We start from the raw sequence: 25,070 nt of genomic DNA, 5'->3' as shown, positions 1-25,070 counted from the left end.
TCACCTTCCCTAAAGAAGCGTGGACCTGTCACAGCCCCCCAACCTCGGAAACTGGCATTCTGAGGACCCAGTCCGAGATCCAAAAGGGGCGTTCCTTGTTGAGGTGGGAAGTCTGTAGCCACCAGACCAGAGACAGCCGTACCTCTGAAGAAAGCACCAGTGTCTTTATCCGATGGGGCAAGCCATTTCATCAGAAGATGATCAACTTCTGCAGAGGTCTGCTCATTGCCGAGTGAACGAACAGTTGGCGACTCTGAAGACAAATATAAATCTTTGCCTGTAACGCAGAGATCTTTTCCTCTGTCACAAAGATCCTTCATTGTGTGAGGAACCACTTTCAGGTTATCAGCCAGCTGTGATTCTGCAACACAGATATTGTCCATTGCAGATGGCCCTGAAGTACCCCCTAGACCCTGCTAAGAGCAGAAGATCATCCAGATAGGGTAACAGACAGGCTCCCTGCATCCGCAAGCGGGCTGCCACAACTGCCATGACCCTGGTAAAAACCCGAGGTGCTGGAGAAGCCAAAGGGCAGTACCTGAAACTGGAAACGTGGATTGATCACTGCGAACCCGAGGAACCGCTGGTGAGCTAAAGCAACTGGGACAAAATCAGGGAGGCAGTCTGAATGTCCAAGGACACCATAAAATCCCTAGGTTCCATAGCCAATATGATTTAATGCAAGGTCTCCATCCTGAACCAAGGGACCCTCAAAGGCTTGTTGAGGGACTTGAGGTTGAGAATAGGCCGGTAGGATCCATTGGGTGTTAGAACCAGAAAGGGGTTGTGGTAAAATCCTGTTCCTCCCAGAGGCACTGAAACAGGCACTATATACCAGCACTGGGCTAACTGAAGAAGTCGGCCTCCCACCCTGGGGTCCCCAGGGGGAGGCCCGTCCCGTCTGGCTTAGGGCTTACCAGCAGATGCGAGATCTGGGCATCTGGTACACCAAGCCTGTTTCTTTGGCTTGGTAGACTATCTGGCCCCTGACGTTCTAGGAAAGGACTGGTCTTTGGACTTACCCTGGGCCCAATAGGGCCAATAAGGACAAAGTCCCAGACCCTGAAGGAACCTGGGCCGATGGTTAACATGCGGATTTAGCTGCTGCCAAAGTGCTCACAATCTTGTCCAGATTAGGGCCAAAGAGGACCACACCATTAAAGGGTAAGCATTCCAACCCTTTATTGTAGTCTGCATCAGCTCTCCATGAGCGCCTCCACTGCTGCTGAGGAAATTCTAGAAGTGAGGAGACCTATAACCAAGGCTGCCTCATTAACATATATGAATCCAAGGCATCTGCCCCCGTTCCATTCTCTGGCTATCTAGCTGGCCTGTTCTGGAAGCCCCCCCTTGTAAGGGAGTATATGGACTTCCAACAAAGCACCACTTTGCAACACTTAGCATTCGAGAGAACATAGGTAAGGGTGCAGTACTCAGTAGGCATGTAATGAACTACAGGAAATGGATATCCTGCAGTTAACATTCCTGTGATATCATTGACGAAGGGAATTCAGCAGAATACCCTCGACACAGACAAGTTTCGCGCCCGCGAAACCTCGCATTTGCGAAAAGGTCTCTCTTTGGCGAAAAGGTCTCACTTTGGCGAAAAAGTATCGCTTTAGGTGAAAAGGTATCGCACAGGTGAAAAAGTATCACTTTGGCGAATCTCAGACAGCCTACCTAGCATGGCATACACGCGAAACTACATTGTCAAAGCGAAGAGTAGGCGAAAAGGCTGATTTTGCCTAACGCATGCCCCATGTTGGCTTAAGGGAAATCCCTGCAACATGGACTGGTCGTAGCCATCAGTCTCTGTACAAAGGTAGAGAGAGAGAGAGAGAGACACTACTGTGAACACCGTGTAAACCACCAGGGAGGGGGGGCGTGGCCACGGCAGCAATAGTGTAGGACACAGGGACTCTGAGCTCTCCGGCTGATAATCCTGCTTAACCCTCCTAGACCCCTATATCAACGTTACTACCCTGCTGTCTCTCACATACCTTGCCAGGAACCTGCTGACTTGGTTGGCGCTGTGTGGAGTGAGGAGAGTGGCTCTTGAGGGCCTCCATTGCATTCCCTGGGCCTGCCTATCTGTGATTCCAGAGCTGCACCCAGGCCTCTCCTCTCCTGTTGGCTTCTGTATTATGCAGCCTGTCTGTGCCTGACAAGGGTGCTTTGCTGGGAGCTTCTGGTCTGCTTCTCCTGCCTGGCTTGTGTTTAGAGTCAGGGTCAGGGAGGTTATCTCTGAGTCTAATACTGCTGGAGTTCTGCCAGACATCACTATTTCTCCCTGCTCTGTGTGGAGAACTGTCAGCTCTGCAACTGTGGGACTCAGCAACACTTTTTTCCTTGTAAGTGATTTCTAAGTTTGGAGGAATCTCTGCCTGTTGCTGCTGCTGTGTCACTACCTGTGCATTTATATATTATAACTAGTCTCCTACATTATATTAATACTATGGGGAAAACAGGTCATGCTGCTGCTGCAAAACTGGAACGCTTTGCCCGTTCCTCTACTCCTGTGCCCCCAGTGTGTTGTGATCCCCAGGGTACATCCAAGTCTGTGACCCCACCTCCCCCTGCTGCATCTGGGTCAGATTCATCACCAGAAGTTACGCTGCAACAAGTGCTGGAAGCAGTTACCTCCTGCGAGACTAAATTGGCAGATAAGATTGAGAAAGTTCAATCCGATATATCTTCTTTTCATCAAGGTCTCCAGCAGGTCCGCGAAAGAGTCGGGGAGGCAGAAACACGTCTATCTAATCTGGAAGATTCCCAGACCCCACTACGGGCTCAAGTGGCCTCCCCGACATCCCAAATGTCCGCAATGCAGCATAAAATTTCCAATATGGAGGGCAGACTGCGCCGCAATAACGTGCGGTTCGTTGGTCTCCCGGAAAGAGAGGAGGGGTCTTCACCTGAAACATTCCTTGAGAAGTGGTTGGGGGATACATATGGCAGAGACTCATTTACTAACCAATTTGCTGTGGAGAGAGCGCATCGGATCCCTACCCGTCCCCTGCCGCCTGGCGCTCCACCGCGCACATTTATAGCCAAATTTCTTCATTACCAGGATCGTGATCCTGTGCTTCGATTGGCTCGAGTTAAAGGGTCACTGGAACGCAACGGTGTAAAAATTTCTATGTTTCCTGATTTCGCAATGGATGTCCAAAAAGACAGAGCTAAATTCCTTCCAATAAAGCGTCGTCTCCGGGATTTAAATCTTCAGTACGCTATGATTTTTCCATCTAAGCTGCGAGTGGTTGCGGATGGAGAGTCAAAATTTTTCTCTACACCACGGGAGGCTGCGGCGTGGCTGGACCGGAGATCTCCTGGGAACAGGCAAATGGCACCGGAATGACTGTACTGATTGCATTTGCTGATTATATTTGTTTATGGCCAGAAATTGCTAGTGTCATTACGACATTAAATAGGCCTTTTTCTGATATTCCAATATTTATATTTCTATAATAATATTCATGTTGTGATATTGGTTGGATATTGTTCTATGTCCCGCTCCCCTTACTGGGTATATATATTTTTTTTCCTGGTAGGGTTTTTCTTTTTCTTTTGTTGTTTATGTTGATATTTCGGTCAAAATATGGCCGGAGAGTTCCGTTGCATTGGTGGTTATTTTTATTCCAGTGCCTTTTACGCCTATAAGGATCGAGTAGTTGTATCCTGTGGGTTTTAGTGTAGTTTAGTTTAGTTTTGGGTTTAAGTATGCCTAAGTTCGGGTGGGTATACAGGGTGGGGGGTGGTTTTGGATGGGTTGTCCAGTCTTTTTCTTACAAATGTTTTTTTTTATTTTTTCTGTACCACACTATTTTTAAGGTAACTTCAATTATGCTTTATAGTTCAATGTATTACAATGGTGAAACTTTTAACATGGAATGTCCGGGGGGTTAATGATCGTTTAAAGCGCTCTTTGGTCTTTAAAATGATTAAGCAATATGGGCCTGATATTTCTTGTCTAATGGAGATGTATTTGGTCAGGAGTAAGGTACTAGCTCTAAAAAGACCATGGGTGGGATGGGCTTATCACTCCTCGCATACTTCATCATCCAGGGGTGTCTCCATTCTTATTAATAAATCTGTCCCTTTTTCTTTTACTGCGGTCCAAACTGACCCTTATGGCAGATATGTGTTTCTGGATTGTGTACTGTATTCTAAGCCCATTTTATTGTTAGCAGTGTACATCCCCCCTCCTTTTTCATATGACGTTTTAAAAAAAGCTGCTGAATTTGTGGCCCGTTCTCCAGATACGCCAGTGCTCTGTTTGGGAGACTTCAATAATATAATGGACCAGTCTATGGATAAGTGGCGTGAGTCTTCAAGTTCTCTTTCTAAAGGTGGTGAGGGCTTTGCTAAGTTTGTAACTGACTTGGGATGGGTTGATGCGTGGCGAGTTAAACACCCTGGAGTACAACAATTCTCCTGTTTTTCCTCCGCGCATCACTCTTTCTCTAGATTGGATTTGGCCCTGGTGTCCCCATCTATTGTACCTAATATAACTAACATTGAATATAAAGCCAGAGGAATCTCAGATCACTCCCCACTTCTAGTAGAATTGAATATGTGTAGTCCTAGAGGTCTCCGTTTATGGAAACTACACCCCTCTTGGCTTCTTCAAATGGGTGCAGGTTCAGAGCTGGAAGTTATGTGGGATGGCTATTTCACTGACAATGTGGGACCTGCCTCTGTAGCTAATGTTTGGGACGCCTTCAAGGCATATTTACGTGGGTCTCTGATCAAAAGGGTAGCAGAATTAAAAACATTTTATAGGGAAAAAGAACGTGTTTTGGAGATGGCCTGTAGAAATCTTGAGTTGGATTACTTGGGGGACAGGTTGGAATCTTCACGTTTAAAATGGTTGACTGCACAGACAGAGTGGACTGATCATTTGACAGATAGAATGAACCGTAGACTGTTATTCCGTTCTCATTTATATTATATGCAGGCTGACAGAACTGGTAGTTTTTTGGCACACTTGGTTCAAGCTGATCGTCCTTCTGCTGTTGTCTCGGAACTAATTGGGCCTGAGGGTTCTATGGTCACATCTACACAAGATATTGCAGAGGTTTTCAGTTTATTTTATAAAAACTTATATCAAACACAGTTGACTGAGGACGTGAATGCTTTGTCATTATATGTTGCTTCTGCTAGGCTTCCAAAATTGTCATCCGAGGCTCGGGCGTATTTAGATGCCCCGTTGACCCTGGAGGAGGTAGATGCTGTGATTAGTTCCTTTCCCGGTAACAAGGCACCCGGATCTGATGGGATTCCCATAGAGATATATAAAAAACATGCTCGTATCTTTGTTCCAAGACTTTTAGATCTGTTTAATGGGCTCTATGAAGATAATTTGTTCTCTCCATCTATGTCTGAAGCCATAATTGTTGTGCTCCCTAAACCTGGGAAGGACCCTAGATACCCTGATTCCTATAGGCCAATTTCTCTAATTCCCACAGATGCCAAAATTTTGGCTAAGATCCTTTCTATTCGGCTAAACACTGTTATTACTTCGATTGTTCACCCAGACCAATCAGGATTTATGCCAGGCAAGTCGACATCGGAGAACATTAGAAGGCTGCACACTCACTTACAGGCCTCCCATGGTGAAGAATCGTCCTCTGTTATTGTGTCATTAGATGCTGCAAAAGCATTTGACTCTGTGGAGTGGCCCTTTCTGTGGGAGGTCATGTTATGTTTTGGGTTTGGGCCGGTGTTCTTGAAATGGGTAAAGCTTATGTATGCGAACCCTACTGCCAGGGTGTCAGTGAATGGGTTTATCTCCCCATCCTTCCCCCTGTCTCGGGGCACAAGACAGGGTTGCCCCTTGTCCCCAACCCTGTTTGCATTGGCTATTGAGCCGTTAGCCTGTATTATACGTTCTCACCATGATATTATAGGTCTACAATTGGGTAATAGAATGGACAAAGTTTCCTTATATGCAGATGATTTATTACTTTTTTTGTCTGACTATGTAACAGCTATGCCTGTGGTTCTTCAAGTCATAGAACAATTTGGTATTTTTTCTGGTCTTAAGATAAACTGGGACAAATCATCTATCCTTCCTCTTAGGGGGTTGTATCCGACTGTTCCCATTGTCACTCTCCCTCTGTTGGGTAAATAAATTTAAATATTTAGGTATCTGGATAACTAATTCCCCAAAGGACTATATAGTATTGAATGTTGAGCCCCTGTTTGTCTACTTAAAGGGCAAACTTCAGTCCTGGCGCCGGCTCCCTCTTACCGTTACTGGTAGAATTAACTTAATAAAGATGGTGGTGCAGCCAAAATTTGTGTACGTTTTGCAGCATTCTCCTGTTTTTATTACAGATACATTGTTTAGGCGTTTGAATAGTCTTCTTTCTTCATTGGTCTGGGTGAATCGTCGACCACGTATTCAATTGGCAGCTCTGACCCGATCTAGGTCTGGGGGAGGTTTGGCTCTTCCAAATTTTAAATTTTATTATTATGCGGCGCAGATGGCATATATACGGTTATGGCTTCAAGATGACTCCCCTAATGCCCTGCACGTTTTGTTGGTTTCTCAGATTTTCCCTAACTTTACACCATTGCAGGCCTTGCTTGCGGGTAGAATTATACAGAAAGGCCCTCCCCTGTTGATGCAAGCTATTAAGATATGGAAATTGGTATCTAGTATTCTACAGTTTACGGGATTAGATCCAGACACTTCTCTATGTAGTTATCGTATATTACCTGAACTGGCCTCTTTACAGCTTGAGGTGACATGGGGTTCTAACGGTGTAACTACATTGGGTCATTTATATGACACTTCAATTCTTAAATCATTTGCACAACTCCAAGAAGCTCATCATCTCCCTCAATCATATTTCTATAGATATTTACAATTACGGCATGCTCTCTCGGCTCAATTTTCAGATGGCCCTCATCTAATTCAAATATCCCCATTGAAGTCATTCCTTTTATCTTTAGGTCCCCGGAAGACGCTTTCTTACTTATACTCCTATATATTGTCGTCTTATCATAAGGATAGTTTACCACATCTTAGATCAAAGTGGGAGAGAGATATTGGCCTTATAAGTGATGCGGAATGGGATAACGCTCTAGAAGCTCCTCGTATTTCCACAACTTCTATAAGATTTCAACAGATTCAACTGTTTATTTTACACCGTACCTATTTAACTCCTGTTCGTTTGCTGAGATTTGGGGGGAGAGCATCTGACATATGCCCTAAGTGTAAAATTAGTAGCGGTACTTTCTGGCACCTTCTATGGGATTGTCCGGTGGTTAGCACTTTTTGGAATAAGGTTCTGAGAGTTTTGTCCAATACAGGTATTGCTCCCACTTTAGCTACGCCATTGACGTGCTGTTTAGGCTCTATGGACGATGAGGTAGTGGACAGATATCTTAAACAATACATTGTCAATATGTGTACACTAGCTAAGGTATGTGTGGCTCGGTCGTGGATGGCTCCTACAGGACCAGATTATAATGCTTGGCTGTCCTTGGTCCATACCACTGTTGAACATGAAAAACATGTGTTTATTTGTCGCAAAGCTGAGAAGAAGTATGAACGTATCTGGAGCAGTTGGCTTAAATCCTGTTATGCCCGTGCATTGCCTAATGATTGACCGGTATATTATTGTTAGGATAATTAGGTAGATTATTACTTTGTTGGAGGTAATGTGCTGTGTGATAAGTTGAGAATTTGTTGGGATCTAGTTGATTTTGCCAATTTTTCAGGTGTTATTTTTGACAATATTCCAATATTTGTATAGTGTGGTATTTTTTTTTTTTTTATATATATATATATATGTTTTATGTGTATATATATTTTGTTTGGTTATTTGTTAATGTATTTCTATAAACCAATAAAAATGTACTCAATTTAAAAAAAAAAAAACCACCAGGGAGAGAGAATTAGCTGTATCTTCTCATGGACCTGCCTCGTAACAGGTAGAGGGTAACAGCAGGGTGTACATCATACCTGCAGGCCCAACCGCATGGTAATCGCACACAGCATGCACTGGGTATACTGCAACCACATAGCATATTATATATATATATATATATACACACACACACACACACACACACACACACACACACACATTATAGTAGCAAAGCAAAATACTAGTCCTGGCTGATGCTTGTCAAGCTGCATAAATGTGGCAGAGTGCAATACCTATTTCCACAAATACATATATCATCTAAATGTGAGAAAACCCTCAGAGTTCAGATTACCCTCGGCTAACAGTACTGAGCATGTGGTACGTTTTAGCTGAGGAGAATAATTACGTTCACTCTCAGACATGATGAGTGTGAACGATGTGTATGTGACGCACCACAGAAAAACACTTTTCATTTTAACTGTGAGGCAAGAAGCACCCTGCAGCACCGCACCGCAAGGGAGAGAATGACAGGGATAGTAAAATGGCTGACAGTCAGCAGTGAAAGTACAGGCAGACAGCGCTAGCATATAGTCACATACAATGCATAAATAAATCACCTGCACTACAGGCACTATGATCAACTACGCAGACACAGAGCCTGGTAGGAAACAGTGCTGCATACAGTGACCTCATCAGAGGAGAGGTATGCGGGGGACCCGGACCGCACTGTCCCCTGTATCACAATCCAACAGCGTTCGCCACTTGCATAAAATGGCTGCCGAGGAGCTGATAGGAGTCAGGCCCGGGGGAGGAACGCTGCCACAGCCCGCCAGACCGCTGTGGAAAGGCACTGTGCAGCGGGGGAGGCGCCGCCTGTGAGACAGGGAAAGCACACACCCCTGGAATTCAATTAACTCCTGGGACGCTGGAGCATTTTCTATACTGCTGCAGCCCGCTGTCCCTGGTGGTCTAGTTGAAGCGGAGGATCAGTACCTTGCTCCGCGCAGCCTGTCCCCAGGGTTCCCCCTGCCTAGGGACAAATAAGACTAAGACTGTGAATGGGTGGTAACCAACCGCGGGTTCCCGTTGCTTACCTGAATCCCTGTGAATCCGGCCACAGTCTGGAATACCGGGGTCCCCGCTAGCTGAGACCCTGGTACACACCAGCATCCCCGGATCAGTACCGGTGTTCTGGCTCGGCAGGGTGAAGGAGTGGCAGCAAGGACCTCTAATTAGCTTGTCCATGCTGCCCGCTCATATTCATCGCAGCAACGCTGCTGGAAGAAGCTTCAGGGCTATTCCAACAGTCCCACTCTGAAGAGGTGATCCGACTCCGTGCCGGGCACCTACGAAACAAATTTGCCTTGGCTCAGGGGAGGGGGGGGGGTATAGGAGAGGGACCCCAGTGCATCCTGGGAAGCTGAAAACTTTAACTCTGTGGTGCCCGATGTCTGCCGCCATCGCCTATACCCCAAGGTATCCTGTGGATACCCTATGGACCCTGAAGTAGAAATCTGTTTATCACATGCTAATTAAAAGTCATTAGCTGAAAAAGGTTCCCAGATCCATTTTACCGAATTTGCTACTTAAAAAGAAATTTGTGGTTCATTTTATGGTCTTCAAAATAATGGTAGCTATAGAAAGGCATTGCATATTGTACAAGTGATCTAAACAAAAAGTGATACTTACCAACGGGACAGCTGAAAATAATTCTGTGTCCTGCAATGGGCAACATAAAACAACATACATTAGGACCTGAAATACCTGTAGGCTGTTTAAATTAATGAGCCATTAGTAAAGCAAAGTGTAAGACAGTTAGGACCAAAGTATTAGGAGTAATGAAAGCCACAATTATTGCCAGTCTTTGTAGTCTTGGAATTAGGTTGTGGTCTTGGAATTCAAGCGACATAATCATCAAGAACAGTCAGCAAAGGACACTGAAGTCTTCACAAACACCAGCAAAGTACAAATTTAAAAATTCAATAAGTTGTGTGTGATGTTTAAGTAATTGATGAATACAATTAATTGAAATAAGAAATTATATTAAATGTATATATAATTAGTAGAAAGATTAGTTAGTGGAAAGATTCAATGTATTCATATAATCGACAAGCTGAAAGAAGAAAACCCATATGAATGAAAATGTGAGCAAATGTAAAATTTGCCAAATATAGTAATTGCCCTCATTAAAGCTTTTTGCACACGCAGTTGTGGATTTTATCAAGGCAATAGGACACCCACCTATTGCACTGGGGATATTGTAAGTAGGTCATGGAGTGGCTCCCCTGAGAGGGGTCTGTGTCAAAACAGCCACATGACTGAGGCCACACAGAGTTATCTGATCAGACAGAGGGCCAGATTCAGACCCGCTCGCGAGCGGGTCGATGTTTGGCCACTGCGCATGCGCACGCCGGAGCCGGCTCCGACGTGTGCATGAACGAGACCCGGCTAGCAACGGGTGCTCCGTCGCTCCGGGTCTCGCACCAAAAGGGGGCGGCTATCGATTTTGATCGACAGCTCGCACCATTTTGGAGGCGGGCAGGAGAGGGTGGCTGGCCAAAGGGAGGCGTTCCCGACGGAACGCCTGCCGTTTGGGGGCGGCCTTACTGACATCACGAGTGATGTCAGTGGTGAGCTTCCGGCTCTATTAAGAGTCAGAAGCTCACTAAGTCTCGTCGCAAGCACCGATCGTCGCAACCATCGTGACAATCACCTGGCCGCTCGCAATAGCGGTGGGTGGTCACCCACAGCTATGCGAGCGGCCCGGAGGCCGCACCAAAAAAAGAAAAAAACGCCCTGATTCAGAGCGAGCGCTCTTTCAGAGCGTCCGGCTCTGAATCAGGCCCAGAGTGCGGTGGCAAAATAGAGCCATTTATGTAGAAAACCTGGACTTACTCTGCCCTGGTGTGTATACTGTTCTGACTGGAGGTAAAATGTCTGATCATCCTTCCCTTCCAAAACCAGAGCAAAAACAAAAGAAAAATCACCATAATTATGGTCACCACTGACTAGGTTCCTACTTACGGCTGTGTAGAACCCCATGGTAACAAATCAACCTACACTGCACAGTAGAATAAAAATGGTAAATATTTTACAAAAAGATCATGTGTACATAGCTCTATATGCATACAAACAATGGAAGGAGTGGCACCTAACTGGGTTTGAGCGTTACAATGATGTCTTTCAAAGATCCAGTGAGAGGATGAGAAAGAGTCTATCCCATAAGATATTTGCTCCGGGGCTTTATAATTGGGATCCTGAAAGTTCCCGGTACCCTTCTGAATATGGTGAGATTTATTGATGTACATGCTTTGTTTTCACCTGGCACTGACTGATGGGGTTATTGTGCTAGGGAACTTCCTTCTAAAAGCCCCCATTAGATGAAAATCCTAATGCTCCATTGCTCCTCCCACAGTGTTTCTACAATGAATTCTGCTTGTGGCTCTCGCTGTAAGTTGAATATCATAATTTTACTCCCACTTTCCTGGACTTTCCCTCAACTATTAGTACAAGTAACTTTTGCTTATTGGTGTACTCAGATTGGGGCATTTTCTGTTTGTGGGTGTAAGAAACTGTCTTTCCAGAAACCTTGCTTACTGCTTTCTCTAAGCACTATTTCCAAACACGCCTGTCCACAGGAGCCAACTATATAAAATGACTGGGGGTACTTACATTGTCTTCGAAAATCAATAAGGAAAAGAGCCAGCGCTTAATAGAGATAAAGGGGAGTTGCTCCAGAAAATAGAGATGTCCCATCTCTAGATATTAAATGATCAATAAAGGTAATGGAGTACTGGAGCGCTACACCATGTGATACTACTGAATGGTGATAATGGAGTATGTATATGTTGGACAATTACAATTAACGGCTGGTTATTGGGTGCTGTTAGCGATTCTGCCATCTGTCTCATATGTGTAGTATCGGTCTCCAACGTGTTTCGGCTTCCGCCTTTGTCAAGGAGCAAACCCCGGGGCACCCATCTCATACAGACTACAGATTTATTCATCAACACAGAGTCAGATTAGCGGGACGCCGCACATCTGACACACATACAATTTTACTTGGATTCGCAGTACTGTCACATCCATACCAAAGGAACAGTCGCTATTGTGACAAACATTATATACAGCTATCTGTCATTACAACGCTCTCAACTCGAGAGAGTTCATCTATATCTTATCAGTGATTTAAACAAAAACATTATGCATGCAGTTTCACTGATTTACATTAATCAATTGCATTTATCCTATTATATGCATATCTGGTTAAGATATTGTTTTGTGTTAATTTATTAATACTTTCATGTACCAATTGAAATTCTTTTCTCACTGTGAATGTACATGGAATTTTATTGTTTGTTATCAGTAAAACATTTACACCACATTGTTTTTCTCTACAGTAATTGTCCAACATATACATACTCCATTATCACCATTCAGTAGTACCACATGGTGTAGCGCTCCAGTACTCCATTACCTTTACTTACACTGTCTGCCAATGTACTGCTGTGGGTAATGACTATGGCAACAAAAATATTGGGGAAGCTGGAGCAACCACAGAGTTGATGTTCTTTGTCTGCCACAGCTGTCTGTCATCCCATCTGCTAACAGAACCAACCATGAACAATAAGCAAATAGATTAAGGGCACTGGCGTAACTATAGAGGGTGCAAGGGGTGCACTTGCTATGGGGCCCAGCAGCTAAGGGTGCCCGCTGGCCCAGCAACTAACCCACTGCACCGTGCAGATTCATTTTCTCTATTATCCTTTATTAAAACTTAACGACTTCAGGGCAGCAGCAGACGGGTCAATATGGGTATGGGGGAGGTCCCGGGACTGTGTGGTTGCTCACTGATTATCGTGTTTCCACCAGCTGCGCCGCTGAAGAGCTGCTGACTGACCTCGCGAGATGATGACATCATCATCTCGCGAATCTATCTCTTCACTGGGCTCCAGGCAGGGACTGGGAGGGATGTGCTCTAGTGCAGCAGCAATTAGGGGCAAGGCTCAAGTCGTCGGAGCGGAGTTTGAGGGAAGACTCTGAGTTACACTGCGGTGCAGCAAAAGTGATTTATAATTTCTTCATAAATATAATATGCTCATCTTGAATATATATAAATATCCAAAGTTGTCCTGCACTCACATCCGGAAATCATCGTCAGGGTGCTAGCCAAGGACCTGATCGGCCCCTTAAATAACAGTTACAATTCCTCAAAGGAAGGAAGCACTCGCCACTTTGAAGAGAATTTTTCTTTTTATTTATAATAATAGTTCATCATGCATAAACGATAAATGCTTAAGCCGCAAGTCTGGTTGATGCCATATGTCTGGTCAACGTCTCAGTTCAAACATGAACCTTTCTCAAGACCTGAGTTAATAGCTCAACAAAGCAAACAACATTGAAAAAGTTGTGTTTTATCTGTGGACAAAGGAAAAAGAAATGACAATGTCTGCCAGGCTCCAAAAAAATGTAAAAAGTATACAAACCGCACAAAAACAACATGAATGACTGTGGAAGAGGTAATGTGGCAACATGATCACTATGTGTAATACACCTGTATCCATACTGGCTGAGGCATAATATATAATATGTCAAGTATAATAAAATAAAAAAGTGCCTTGGCAACAAATGATAGGACATAAAGCACCCATCAACGGTGGAATACATGAATCATACCAAATATACCTTGATCAATACTCAAGTGGGTCAACATCCTAAAACAAATATCAAGTGCCAAACAGCTGAATCACCTGTAGAATGTACATGCAAAATGTCACTATTTGCCATAATCAATGCCTCACAACATCAACAAATCACACTACTCGTAAAAGGTCACAGAGAAAAACAGGTAATCAAATGTATATACATATATAAACACACAAATGCCTCAAACGAAACAAACTAGATATCAGGTGAATGGTCAAAAATCATACCTGTGAAATTCACACATCTCTGTCTAGGATCATAAGAGTCAGCATCCTGCACACTGCCACTGAAGACCAACACTGTGTATAAATCGCACACGTTGGCACACACATTACCTCGGCTAAAAGCCGTCTATGCCGGAAGTTCCGGTCATGTGCGCTAGTCACCTCGTGTAGTACCCATCATGGGTGACCTAAGATACTTCCGCGTTCCAGCAAGGAACGCATGCCTCCCACTGTCAACATGAGTGATGCCTAAATAAAGCTAGGTACAAATATAACATGAGAAAAAAAAAATGAAAAAAAGCAGTGAGATGAGAAAAACGACAGCTTACCTAAAAAGAAGTTATTACAAATAAAATGAAAATCTAAGCTACAATAAAGAGCTGCATAGCACCCAAGTAAAATCGTGCCCTACTCCTCAGGCACTTAAAGTACACTGGAATTGTGGGATTGCAGGGGGGACGAGTTTAGGATTTAAAACTACAGTTTAATGTACTGTAAGTGCTAGCTCCAGCCCCAACCTATAATCCCATTGTCCAGTGCTCCCCAGCCTTGCTGCAAAAGAAAAAGAAAATGCAGGTGCACACTCTGGGCCTGATTCAGAGCCGCTCGTAAGCGGCCGCTCGTTCGCTCCGAGCGATGTTTGCCCAACTGCGCATGCGTACGGATCATTATACGCATGCGCAAACCAGTCAGTGTGGCCGAAAATCGTTTGTTCGCTAAATAGCGAATGCCTGCTATTTTGAGTGACAAAATGAGACGTATGTGGGTAGTAACAGGGGAAGGTGCTTGAAAACGGGGAGTGGAGATCCGAACGCAGGCGTGCTTAAAGGTCAAAACGGGCGTTTTGTGGGTGTGCATAATTAATACAGCAGCGTCATTGACCACGTCACTGGGTTATTTTAGAGCCAGAACTGCTCGCAAGATTGTGGTAGCAAAAACCAACCACAAGAATAGCGAGCAATTCATACGCTGGTCGATGTACTCGATTAATCTAATAAATAGCGGACATGATGTAGGATGCGAGCGGCCAGGGGGCGTTTTTTTTCAAAAAACGACCGCAAGCTTTGTTCGCTCGTTCAGATATAGAGGCGTGAACAGACTGCAAAGAGCGAACGGTTCATTTGAATAGAAACCCCTATTTTCTGGACGAACGACCGCAAATAGCGTCCGGCTCTGAATCAGGCTCTCTAAGCACTAAGAACACGAATAGTAAAAAAATACCAGGATAAATTCTACAATTAACATGTAGTATAAATGAGGTTCTTAGCATATGTCTGGGCAAAAATGCATGCACACCTACCACGTCAAGGTGAACTCCATCAGATGGGTCCATGCATTTTGGCCAAACGTGCTTAGAGTGTGCATTATCTTTTTTCTACATGGCAAGTCGGAGAATTGTAGCACCTCTTATTATATTATTCTCTCCTTCTGCCTGTACTAGCAGCCCTCCCACCTGCCCATAGGTGATTTTAATTAGTATAGGTCCTTGCATTACAGTCTACACATACAGCCCTAGATACATTTATATACTGTGTCTCTATTAGGGATTTTAGGGACTCACTTGATGAGGTTTACATTGACAAGGTAGGTGGGCATACACTTTTGGCTAAACATGCTAAGAACCTTATTTATACTCATGGTTAGAGTTTATTAGAATTGTTTGGATTATCAGTATTCTTAGTGCTTAGAGTGTGCACCTGCATTTTATTTTTTTCTGCATGGCATTACAAGACACAGCATGGTATTACTTGTTATTAAGTTTAAAATTAGGGTGTGCAGACTAGCCCCCACCTCTTTTTTATTTTCAACATTATGTCAATGTTAACATAATGACTACATACCATTTTTGTGTGTAGTATAATGACTATAGGCCTTTTTTTTATTTAATTTTATGTACATGATCCTGCTTTACCCACATATAAATGGAGGTGCCCAAATTCTGATTCTAGCTGCTACCAATTATTCACCAGTAATATATCCAAAATGTATACAATCTCCAGTCAGTAGAGTGGCACAGAGAAATGGTCCATTACTCATGGATTGTCCCTTGCACAATTTTGTGTTAAAACTACCACATATAAGAAAGACTAATAAAAAATATTAACTGCTATTAGAATAAAGAAGAGAATTGTGTTTTCTGTGTAAATATTTTTGTTTGGTCTAGTGAGAGAACAGCTGTGAATATGGAGCCTCGGCCATTGCTTAAAACATCTGCAAAAGAAAAGAGCCCAGAGTGGTTTTGTCACTATTAGATCAGATCCTCGGTGATGGCAGTATAAATGGAGCATGTGTACAGTTTCAAAGAAAAATAAATAAATGACATATTATATTATACATATGTACATAAATATATTTAACCTACTTATTCTAAAAATACTTTTTTATATATATATATATATATATATTAGTCACCTACCCCCTTAAATGACAAGAACGTGTTCAAAAGTAATTAATGTAAAGTGGATAGTATATGTGCAGTGCACCCCATCAAACGTGACACCGACCACTGCCAATTAGTGCAATTACCATCCATTTCCTTAAAGAACCATTTTGTTTGGATCACAATTATGGAAAGCAGCCCTAGTGACAGCCCATGCAGTGACTGGAGCAGGCATGTGTGCACTACGCAGTGATCACAAATAGGAGAGCTATTCAGTTCACCTGGCCTTCTGCAGCCAGAGACAGCCTACGTTTATCCAGCTGGAAAACAGACAGTTAGTTATATGATGAAGAGAACATGTACTCAAATCGTCGTCATCACAAACAATGCATTTGATCCAAGCATAATCATTACAATAATAATACTAATACTATTTTTCATTATGGAAACCAAAATCCTGAACTCCTTTCATTTATTTGGTTACAACTTGAAAGTAGAGTGTATTCTAATATACTCCAAGAGCTAGATTCACTCATGTGTATATTCTCTTACACAAATCACTGAAAACTAATTTATCAGCAAAACCAACTTGTAAAATTCATGGCTGGAATAATCACTCAAAGTGTATTGTGAGCTGTAATACTACAGAACGTCTGCTCTATGCTAAAAAGCACTTTATTTGTATGTTTACATTAAGAAGTATATCTTTAATTGTATTTACAACAAAAAAAATATATGTTTTTTTTTTATTTTGTGAGAAATACAATAAAAGCATAATTTTCCCGAGATAGAATTCTTTCACCACATGTATAAAAGAAAGAACAGGGAACATTATATGTCACAAATATATGACTCACGTGAATCACTGGGAGAGGTTTGGTAGATGCCCCCACTTGGTACAGAGGCCAACAATATAAACAATGTTTGTAAAAATTAGATTCAGGAGAAAATCAGATTCCTCGATGTCCATCTGGGGGATACTCCATTACCTCTGGGTATATAGTGTGGGCCTTGGAGTCTGGCACTAAAACAGTTAAACACTGACTCCTACCCCCTATATAACCCCTCCCCGTCCACCATAACCTCAGTCTACGTTTACCAAAGTTGCAGGGAAAAAGAGAACACAGAAAAAAACCAACTGTAAAGTACACTACCTGTAACAAGAACAGGAAACTGGCAAGAACCAATAAAATAAAGGGAGGGAGCTCAGCGTCCCCCAGATGGACTTCGAATAATGAATTTTTTATGGTGAGTAAAAAAAATCTGTGCCCATGTGAGGGACGCTCTATTGCCTCTGGAAATTCCCAAAGCAAGCTAATCAGGGGGAGTAGTGTCTGAACCAGCTGCTCTAAGAATCTTACGCCCAACACTGGCTTCACACGCTGCAAACGTATGGAAGAGTTAGCATTTGGTGTGCACGTATGACTAAGTTGCTGCTCTGCACAACTGCTCCACAGAAGTGCCATACAGCACAGTCCAAGATGCCCCAACAACATGGGTCGAGTGGGCCCGAATTCGAAGCCGGAACGGAAACTTTCGAAGACAAATATGCCTGACGAGTAGCAGAAGTACACTTATCTAGCAATGGAACCTTTTGGAGGCTGGCCAGCCTCACTTTGGTGCATCAATCAACACCAACAAAGAATCTGTATGCCTCAGAGAAGTAGTATGGTCCAAATAAATGCGTAAAGCACAAACATCCAAAAGTGCCAGGGATTTACCCTCAGCAAAGCTGAAGCCTGCTTGAACGCTGGAGGAACAATGTCCTGGTTAATATGGAAAGCAGAGGCCACTTACGGGAGAAAGGAAGCTTTTGTACGTAGGGCCACCCAGTCCGAAAGATATATGAGAAGTGGAGGCTTACAGGAGAGAGCAGCTAATTCAGATACTCTTCTGGCCGAGGCAATGGCCAAAAGAAACACAACCTTCAGAGTGAGATATCGCAACTCCACAGACACAAGTGGCTCAAAGGGAGCATTCTGTAATGCCTCCAATACCAAATTTAAGTCCCAAGGATGGTCCAGTAGGACATAAGGAGGCTGGAAATGAAAAACACCCTGAAGGAAAGTCTGGACCTCCAGAATAGTAGCCAACTTCCATTGGAGAAGGATAGACAGGAATGAAACCTGTCCCTTGAGAGAGGACAGGCGAAGGCCCTTAGATAGTCCTTCCTGGAGAAAGGACAAAAGGCGAGAAACATGAAAAACCTCTGGCTTCATCTTTTGACGCTCTCACCAGGCTATATATAACTTCAAAACATGATGATAAATCTGGGAAGCAACTTGTTTGCAGGCCCGGATCATAGTCTTCACCAAAGGATTGGGAAGACCCCTTAGCGCTTAGGATCTTGGTTTCAAGAACCAAGCCGTCAAAGCCAACCCAGGGAAAATCGGGGTGAAGACATGGCCTTGATAAAGAAGATTCAGATGGAGCGGCAGGCGGTACAGATCGTCGGCCAACAGGTTCTGAATAATAGGTTACCAATGATGACGAGGCCAGTCTGGGGCAATGAGAGTGACCGGCCGAGCTTCTCGTCGGTCCGCTGAAGGACTCATGGAAGCACTGCGAGGGGCGGGAAGATATACTCCAGATGGAATGTCCAGGGAGCTGTCATGGCATTCACCAGAACTGCCTGAGGGTCTCGAGACAGAGTGTTGTAAAACTGAAGCTTCTTGTTGAGACGTGAAGGCATGAGATTGATGTTTGGTGATCCCTATCTGGACACTAGCTCCGCAAACACCTCCTGGTGCAGTCCCCATTCTCCTGGATACACCTTGTGGCAGCTTAGGAAGTACGCTTCCTAGTTGTCCACACCTGGAATATAAACTGCAGACATTGCTGGGGTCCAAGGGGGTCATTCAGACCCGGTCACAAGCGCTGAGCGCTCGCAACCGGGTCGATGTTCCCCCACTGGGCATGCGCACGTCGGAGCCGGCTCCGACGTGCGCATGCGCGAGACCCGGCTGGCGACGGGAGCTCCGTTGCTAGGGGTCTAGCACCAAAGGGGGCGAGCTATCGATGGTGAGTGACAGCTCGCCCCATTTGGGAGGCGGGCAGGGGGCGTGGCCAGCCAAACGAAGGCATTCCCGAAGGAACGTTTGCTGTTTGGGGGCGGCCCCACTGACATCAGCAGTGATGTCAGTGGGGAGCTTCCTGCTCGATCAGAGCAGAAAGCTCCCTGGGGCTTGCGAGTGCCGAGACCCAACCTTAGGGTCTCGTCGCAAGCCCCGATGGTCGCGATGGTCTTGACCATCGCGACCATCACCCTGGTCGGTCGCTAGAGCTGTGGGTGGTAACCCACAGCTTAACGATCGACCAAGAGGCGGCACTACAAGATGCAAGCGGCCACCCTCATTCAGAGCGACCGTTTGCATCTAACAACCGCCTCTGAATGAGGTCCCAAATCTTTGCCCAATGAAGGGTATTAGATATTTCCCTCATTGCACGCCAACTGCATATGCCACCCTGCTTGTTTTTGTAAGCTACTCTGCCGTGGTATGGTCCGACTGGATACGCACCAGAAGATTATGTAGATAGGATTGGGCTTCCACCAAGGCATAACGAATCGCCCTCAAATCCAGATTGTTAATGGGCAGAATGGATTCCTGAGCGGACCACAGACCCTGCAGATGCATGTCCTGGACCACCCAGCCTATTAAGCTGGCATCTACGGTGACAATCCCCCACTTCCAAACTGCCAACTGAGATCCCAGATCAAGTTGGAATCCTGAAGCCACAATCGAAGCGACTGACGAGTCTGCAGCAATAGCCTGTTAAACGAAAACAAATAATAGCTGTTAAGATGTCTCTTATTTCCAAGGAGGGTAGTATCTATTCAGGATTAGCCACAAAAAATATTTTTGCAAAAATGTGCAGACAACAGTTGTAAAGATACTTAAGTAGCAATATGATTCCTTTTTGTTCTAGGGTAAGTTGATACACAATATTTAGCTCCTGATATTTGATCTAGTGCAGAGCTTTCTAACACTCGTTATCCATTTGAAATAATTAAACTGTTTCACCTGACAATCAGCTTGAATTGGCTTGATGATGTTTATGGTGTTTGCAATATTGTTCTCATTTGTGTTTCAGATAAGCACAATGTTCAATATAAATAGCCCATGATATTATATATGGATAACTGTTAGGTTGTAGATTTTGCCTAAAACAGTATTTTACAAATTTCCTGCAGTATACAGTTTTTAGCAGGTATACCTCATGGCCATGTGGTAAAAAGAGAAAAAATTAAGTACAATGTTCATTTACCGAGATGTTGAACCCACAGGTTCCAAGTATCCACCAGACATTCAGCCCGCTACTGGAATCTGTTACTTTGTCGCTCGTCTCCAGGTTTTTATGCCGTTCCCTCTACATGGGGAGGTGTAAGGTCTCTGCCAAAGTCACCTGGCAGCCTGACGATAAGCCTGCTAACAGCACTCGGGGCTGAGTCACTCGTCTCCGGAGACTGGAAGGTGTTTGTTCCTTTCGGCAAATGGCTGGTCAGTGTGGATCAATGTTTGCCTGCACCACTCGTATGAAACGCATTTCTCTGCCTCTAGATTCGGCGGCTTCCTCAGTCAGCAGATCAAGTTTGAATCCTGAAGCCACAATCGAAGCGACTAATGAGTCTGCAGCAATAGCCTGAACCATCTGTTGTCCAGTCGAGGATATGATTTTGACCAACGACAAAGCAGTTGGTTTTGAAGAGGCCGTGCATGAAACCTGGTGAATGGAGCCGCCTCAAATGTCGCCACCATCTTTCCTAACAGCTGCATGGGCCTGAGAATAGAAACTTGTGACAACTGTAGAATAGTTCTCACTCCGGATTGGAGATCCTGAACCTCCTTCTGCAGAAGGAAAACTCTCTGACACTGGGTGTCGAAAAAGAGCCCCAAAAACACCATGCTTTGAGATGGAAGAAGTTGGATTTTGGAAAGTTGAAGATCCATACAAACCTCTGGAGTGAGTCTACAGTCAACTGAAGATGTTGCTGCAATAGGGATCCTGAAGGAACCCTGAGTAGCAAATCGTCCAGATAAGCTATAACATTGACCGGAGTCGATGAGAGAAGAGACTGCTTCCATAAGAGCGTTTCTTCTGCAGCAATCTTGAGGAAAAAGGAGTGGCAAAAAAACAACAGTCTGGGATGGGACTCTCCAAGTCCAGAATGTAATCCCTGGACACAATTCTGCTCACCCAATGATCCGACCAGGATTGAATCCAAACATCCTGAAAACTGAGTAAATGGGCCTCTACAACCTGAAGGTGGGTCGGTGGTCTCAGGCCATCATGCCGATTGTCCTGCTGCCTTGGTGGTAGGACGACGGGTTTCAAGACCTCGAGAGGAACCTTGACGGGAGATTCTAGGCACACCTCAGAAGGCCTGAAAGCTTCCTCTACCCTGGGGCTAAAAGGAATGGAACCTGGGAGATTTAGGTTTTAGAGTCTAGACGGGAAGATAATGGCTCTTACCTCCTGTAACATTACATATAATCTTAGTAAGATCTAATCCAAATAGGAAGTCACCCTCAAAAGGGACTGGCTCCAAAGTGTGCTTAGACTCAGTATCAGCCTTAAAGTTCCTCAGCCACAGAGAACGTCTGGCAGAAATCGCCAAAGCAGAGATGCGAAACTGTACATAAACCGTGTCTAAGAAGACACCCACTACATAGGCCAGAACCTCTGTCATCTGATTAGCTAAGGAAATAACCTCAGATGGGTCATCCATCCAGGAATCCAAAGTCTTAATCACCAATGCACTAGCCAGAAAAGGGCGCAGTGAGACCCCTGAAAGAGAAAAAAATAGATTTAAGAATAGCCTCACTTTTCCTATCCGAGGGATTCTTCAACATAGTGTACTGAGCCGTAGGAATAACAGTTAAGTTCGCTAACCTAGCAATATGAGCATCCACCTTAGGAGAGATCTCCCAAAGCCTACTATCCTCCTCAGCAAAAGAATAAAGAATCTTAAACTTGTTCAGGGCCTGAACCCTTGAGTCAGGTTTGAGCCAGGCTTCCCTTAACACTTCCCCAAAATGCGAGAAGGCTGGAAACAGTGAACGGTTTCTTCTTAAGTTTAAAGGAAAAAAGTCGAACTAGACTCAGGAATAGCTGTATCCTGTAGCTGCAAAGTGTGACGAACAGACTCAATCAAAAGACCTACTCCTGAACTAGAATGAGAATCCTCCTCCCAGAGAGAGGTTTTCTCCCAAACCGGATCCACTTCCCCTTCATCCTGGGATGAGGAAGCCGAACCCAAGTCATCCCCAGGAAACTCAAGAGGGGATAGTACCATACGTCTCTTAGTAGCTACAGTCCCTGCCAATGCCACAACTTTATTCAACAACATAGCCATCTGTATTTATTCTGTAAGACATCGACCCATATTACGAGCCCATAGTGGCTCTACAGCGGGATTTGCTAAGGATTGCGGCTGAGCACAAGGTAAACCACTAGCCTGAGCATGGCGTAACTCTGCTATGTCATCTGCTATTGCCCTGGCCCAATCAGGTATAACTGACTGCTCCGCAGAACATCCCGGCTGCGAAGCCACTGACGTCTCAGAGCATGTTATGCATAGTGAGCCTGGATCCACACAACCCTTAGGTAACTTTTTCTTGCAAATAGCACAAGTAAAAAACACAGCCGACCCCGGCTTACTTTTTGGAGCCTTGTCTGGTTTCCATGACAATGTTCTTGCACATAAAAAGTATAACCACAATAAAACTGCCTAAATCCCTAAAATGAATAGTGCAGACTTACACAAGTTCCCTGATATGATATGCAGAAATGTAAATCACTGCCTAAGTCCGTAAAAATGGAATAGTGCAGACTTTAGAACCATAAACAATACCCTGCACATGGTATATGGAAATGTAAACCACTGCCCAAGTAGGGAATAGTGCAGCATATGTTGCCAAAATATAGTTATAACAACAAGTTTTTCAATGTATTAGGTTATCTACATGCTGTAGTAATCCTAACAGCTGCTCATCTGTGCCCCTGGTACTCTAGTAGCGGTCTCCCAGCAGCTGGTGCATAGAGGACCACTGGTGTTATGCTGCAAGCCCACCGTATAGTGTTTGGGTCAAGCTTACTCGCACCCAGCACAGAGACCAGGAAGCTCCTAGGCGGTCTCCCATCCAAGAGCTTACCTGCTACCAGACGGCAGATGCCACAAGTGGAAACAATGTTTCAAGGCAGCAGGAAGTTGAAGACGCAGCCACAGGACTGAATTCGCCAGCTAGACGAAACACAGCGCCGGGAAGCCAGTCGGAGCTCTAGGAGGTAAACTCCTCCATAGTCAAAACACCCCCTTGCAGCCAAAAGCCACTGGGGCACACAGATAGGGACCCGGCCGCGACTGTAATCAGTGCAGCGTGCCTGGGTAGCAGAAAGGGAGATCGCAGCTCAAAGGTGCCGCTGCTCTACCCTCCCAACGCCTCCTTGGATGTGTTTCCGGAAATGGCAGAGACCATATTGCGATTTGGTGACTCTCCAGAGGCCGTAGAGTGGGATTCCCGGCTCACACAAGCCCCTACACTACCTACATCCACTCTGTTACTGCTTGCCGCCTGTAAACAGGAACTAAGCACCCAAATTAAAAAGGAAAATTACAAAATAAAAATTTACTAAAAACTAGAAATAGAACCGTGCTTTATTCCAAGGCACTAAAAACAAGACTGAGGTTATGATGGAGGGGGTTATATAGGGGGTAGGGGCCAGCATTTAACTGTTTTAGTGCCAGACTCCAAGACCCACACTATGGACCTCATTCAGAGTCGGTCGTTGCGGCCGCACAGTCGTAAGATAAAAGGGGCCAGATATGCAAATGAAGCGCTCGCAAGTTGCGTCGTTAAGATGGGATCGTTAGCTGGACGAGCGAGGGGAGGATGCGGCCGTAAGACTAAAAATACGCCCCCTTCTCGTTCGCATTACACGTCATCTCCGGACATATAAAGATTAATCGAGACCATCGGAGCTGCTTGTAGAGCTTAAGGTTGACCATACCCTCTCTTAAGCACTACGATCAAGTCAGTGTAAAAACCTCCCATGTCACATGTGCCATGACACTACTTAATTAGGCACTCCCATAAAACGCCGTTTGCATAGTCAGGCTCGCCTGCGTTCGGATCTCCACTCCCCCGTTCACAAGCACCTTCCCCTGTTACCACCCACAAACGCCTCATCCTGTCACTCAAACTAACGACCTGGCTGTGTTCAAGGAGAGAGCAATTTCTGATTGTAATAGCTAGTTTGCGCATGCACATTGCGAATTTTACGCATGCGTAATTTAGTGAACATCGGTGGCGTACGACCGAGCGGCCGCAACGACCGACTCTGAATGAGGTCCTATATACCCAGAGGAAATGGAGCATCCCGCAGATGGATGAAAGAGTAATAGGTCACAATCAGGTTCGCAAGGTTTTGAATTTGTCTTTTAAGTTCATTGAGCCTTAGTTAAAGAAGGTGAGATTTTATTACCTACATAGTCAGATATACAGGGCCAAATGCAATAGTTTGAGAGTTTTGAAAAATGTGAGCGTTTTCTCTCACTTTTTAAACTTGGCCAATGTAATAGAGTCCGAGAACATGCAAACTGGAATATTTTAAGACTCAAAAAACTCTCCCGATTTTAACTCCCATCCAGATGTTTTCCCATTTTGAAGATAAAACTCGACCAATGTGACAGTTTACTGCTAAATCCGCACATTTTCTAAACTCTCATCCTATTACATTTGGTCCACCACATTCTGTTCATCACATGTATATTTTGTAGCCTATGGGCTACACATTGCAATTCTAGCACCGGTAATGGCCGCTGAGAATGTGTGGTCCCGGCACAGGAGTGAAGAGAACGCTGACACAGTCACTTCACTC

At 44.5% G+C, this 25,070-nt stretch overlaps 1 protein-coding gene across 4 annotated transcripts in view; it reads right to left on the bottom strand.

The window, feature by feature from the left end:
- Nucleotides 1-25,070, bottom strand: part of PHKA1 (phosphorylase kinase regulatory subunit alpha 1) — a 231,283-nt gene that overhangs the window by 18,184 nt on the left and 188,029 nt on the right. For 3 of the 4 annotated variants that reach the window (XM_088444268.1, XM_088444270.1, XM_088444269.1), the window contains exons 29-30: nucleotides 16,472-16,510; nucleotides 9,570-9,599 (exon numbers count right to left, since the gene is read on the bottom strand). In XM_088444268.1, coding sequence (XP_088300394.1) covers nucleotides 9,570-9,599; nucleotides 16,472-16,510 — 69 coding nt within the window. The remainder of the gene's footprint in view (nucleotides 1-9,569; nucleotides 9,600-16,471; nucleotides 16,511-25,070) is intronic. The other variant, XM_088444271.1, reaches the window with a different exon arrangement.

The sequence above is a fragment of the Taudactylus pleione genome, unplaced genomic scaffold (genome assembly GCF_031769625.1).
Source record: "Taudactylus pleione unplaced genomic scaffold, aTauple2 ptg000352l, whole genome shotgun sequence".
In the NCBI taxonomy this organism is placed as follows: Eukaryota; Metazoa; Chordata; class Amphibia; order Anura; family Myobatrachidae; genus Taudactylus; species Taudactylus pleione.
This window is presented reverse-complemented; position numbering and strand designations above follow the sequence as displayed.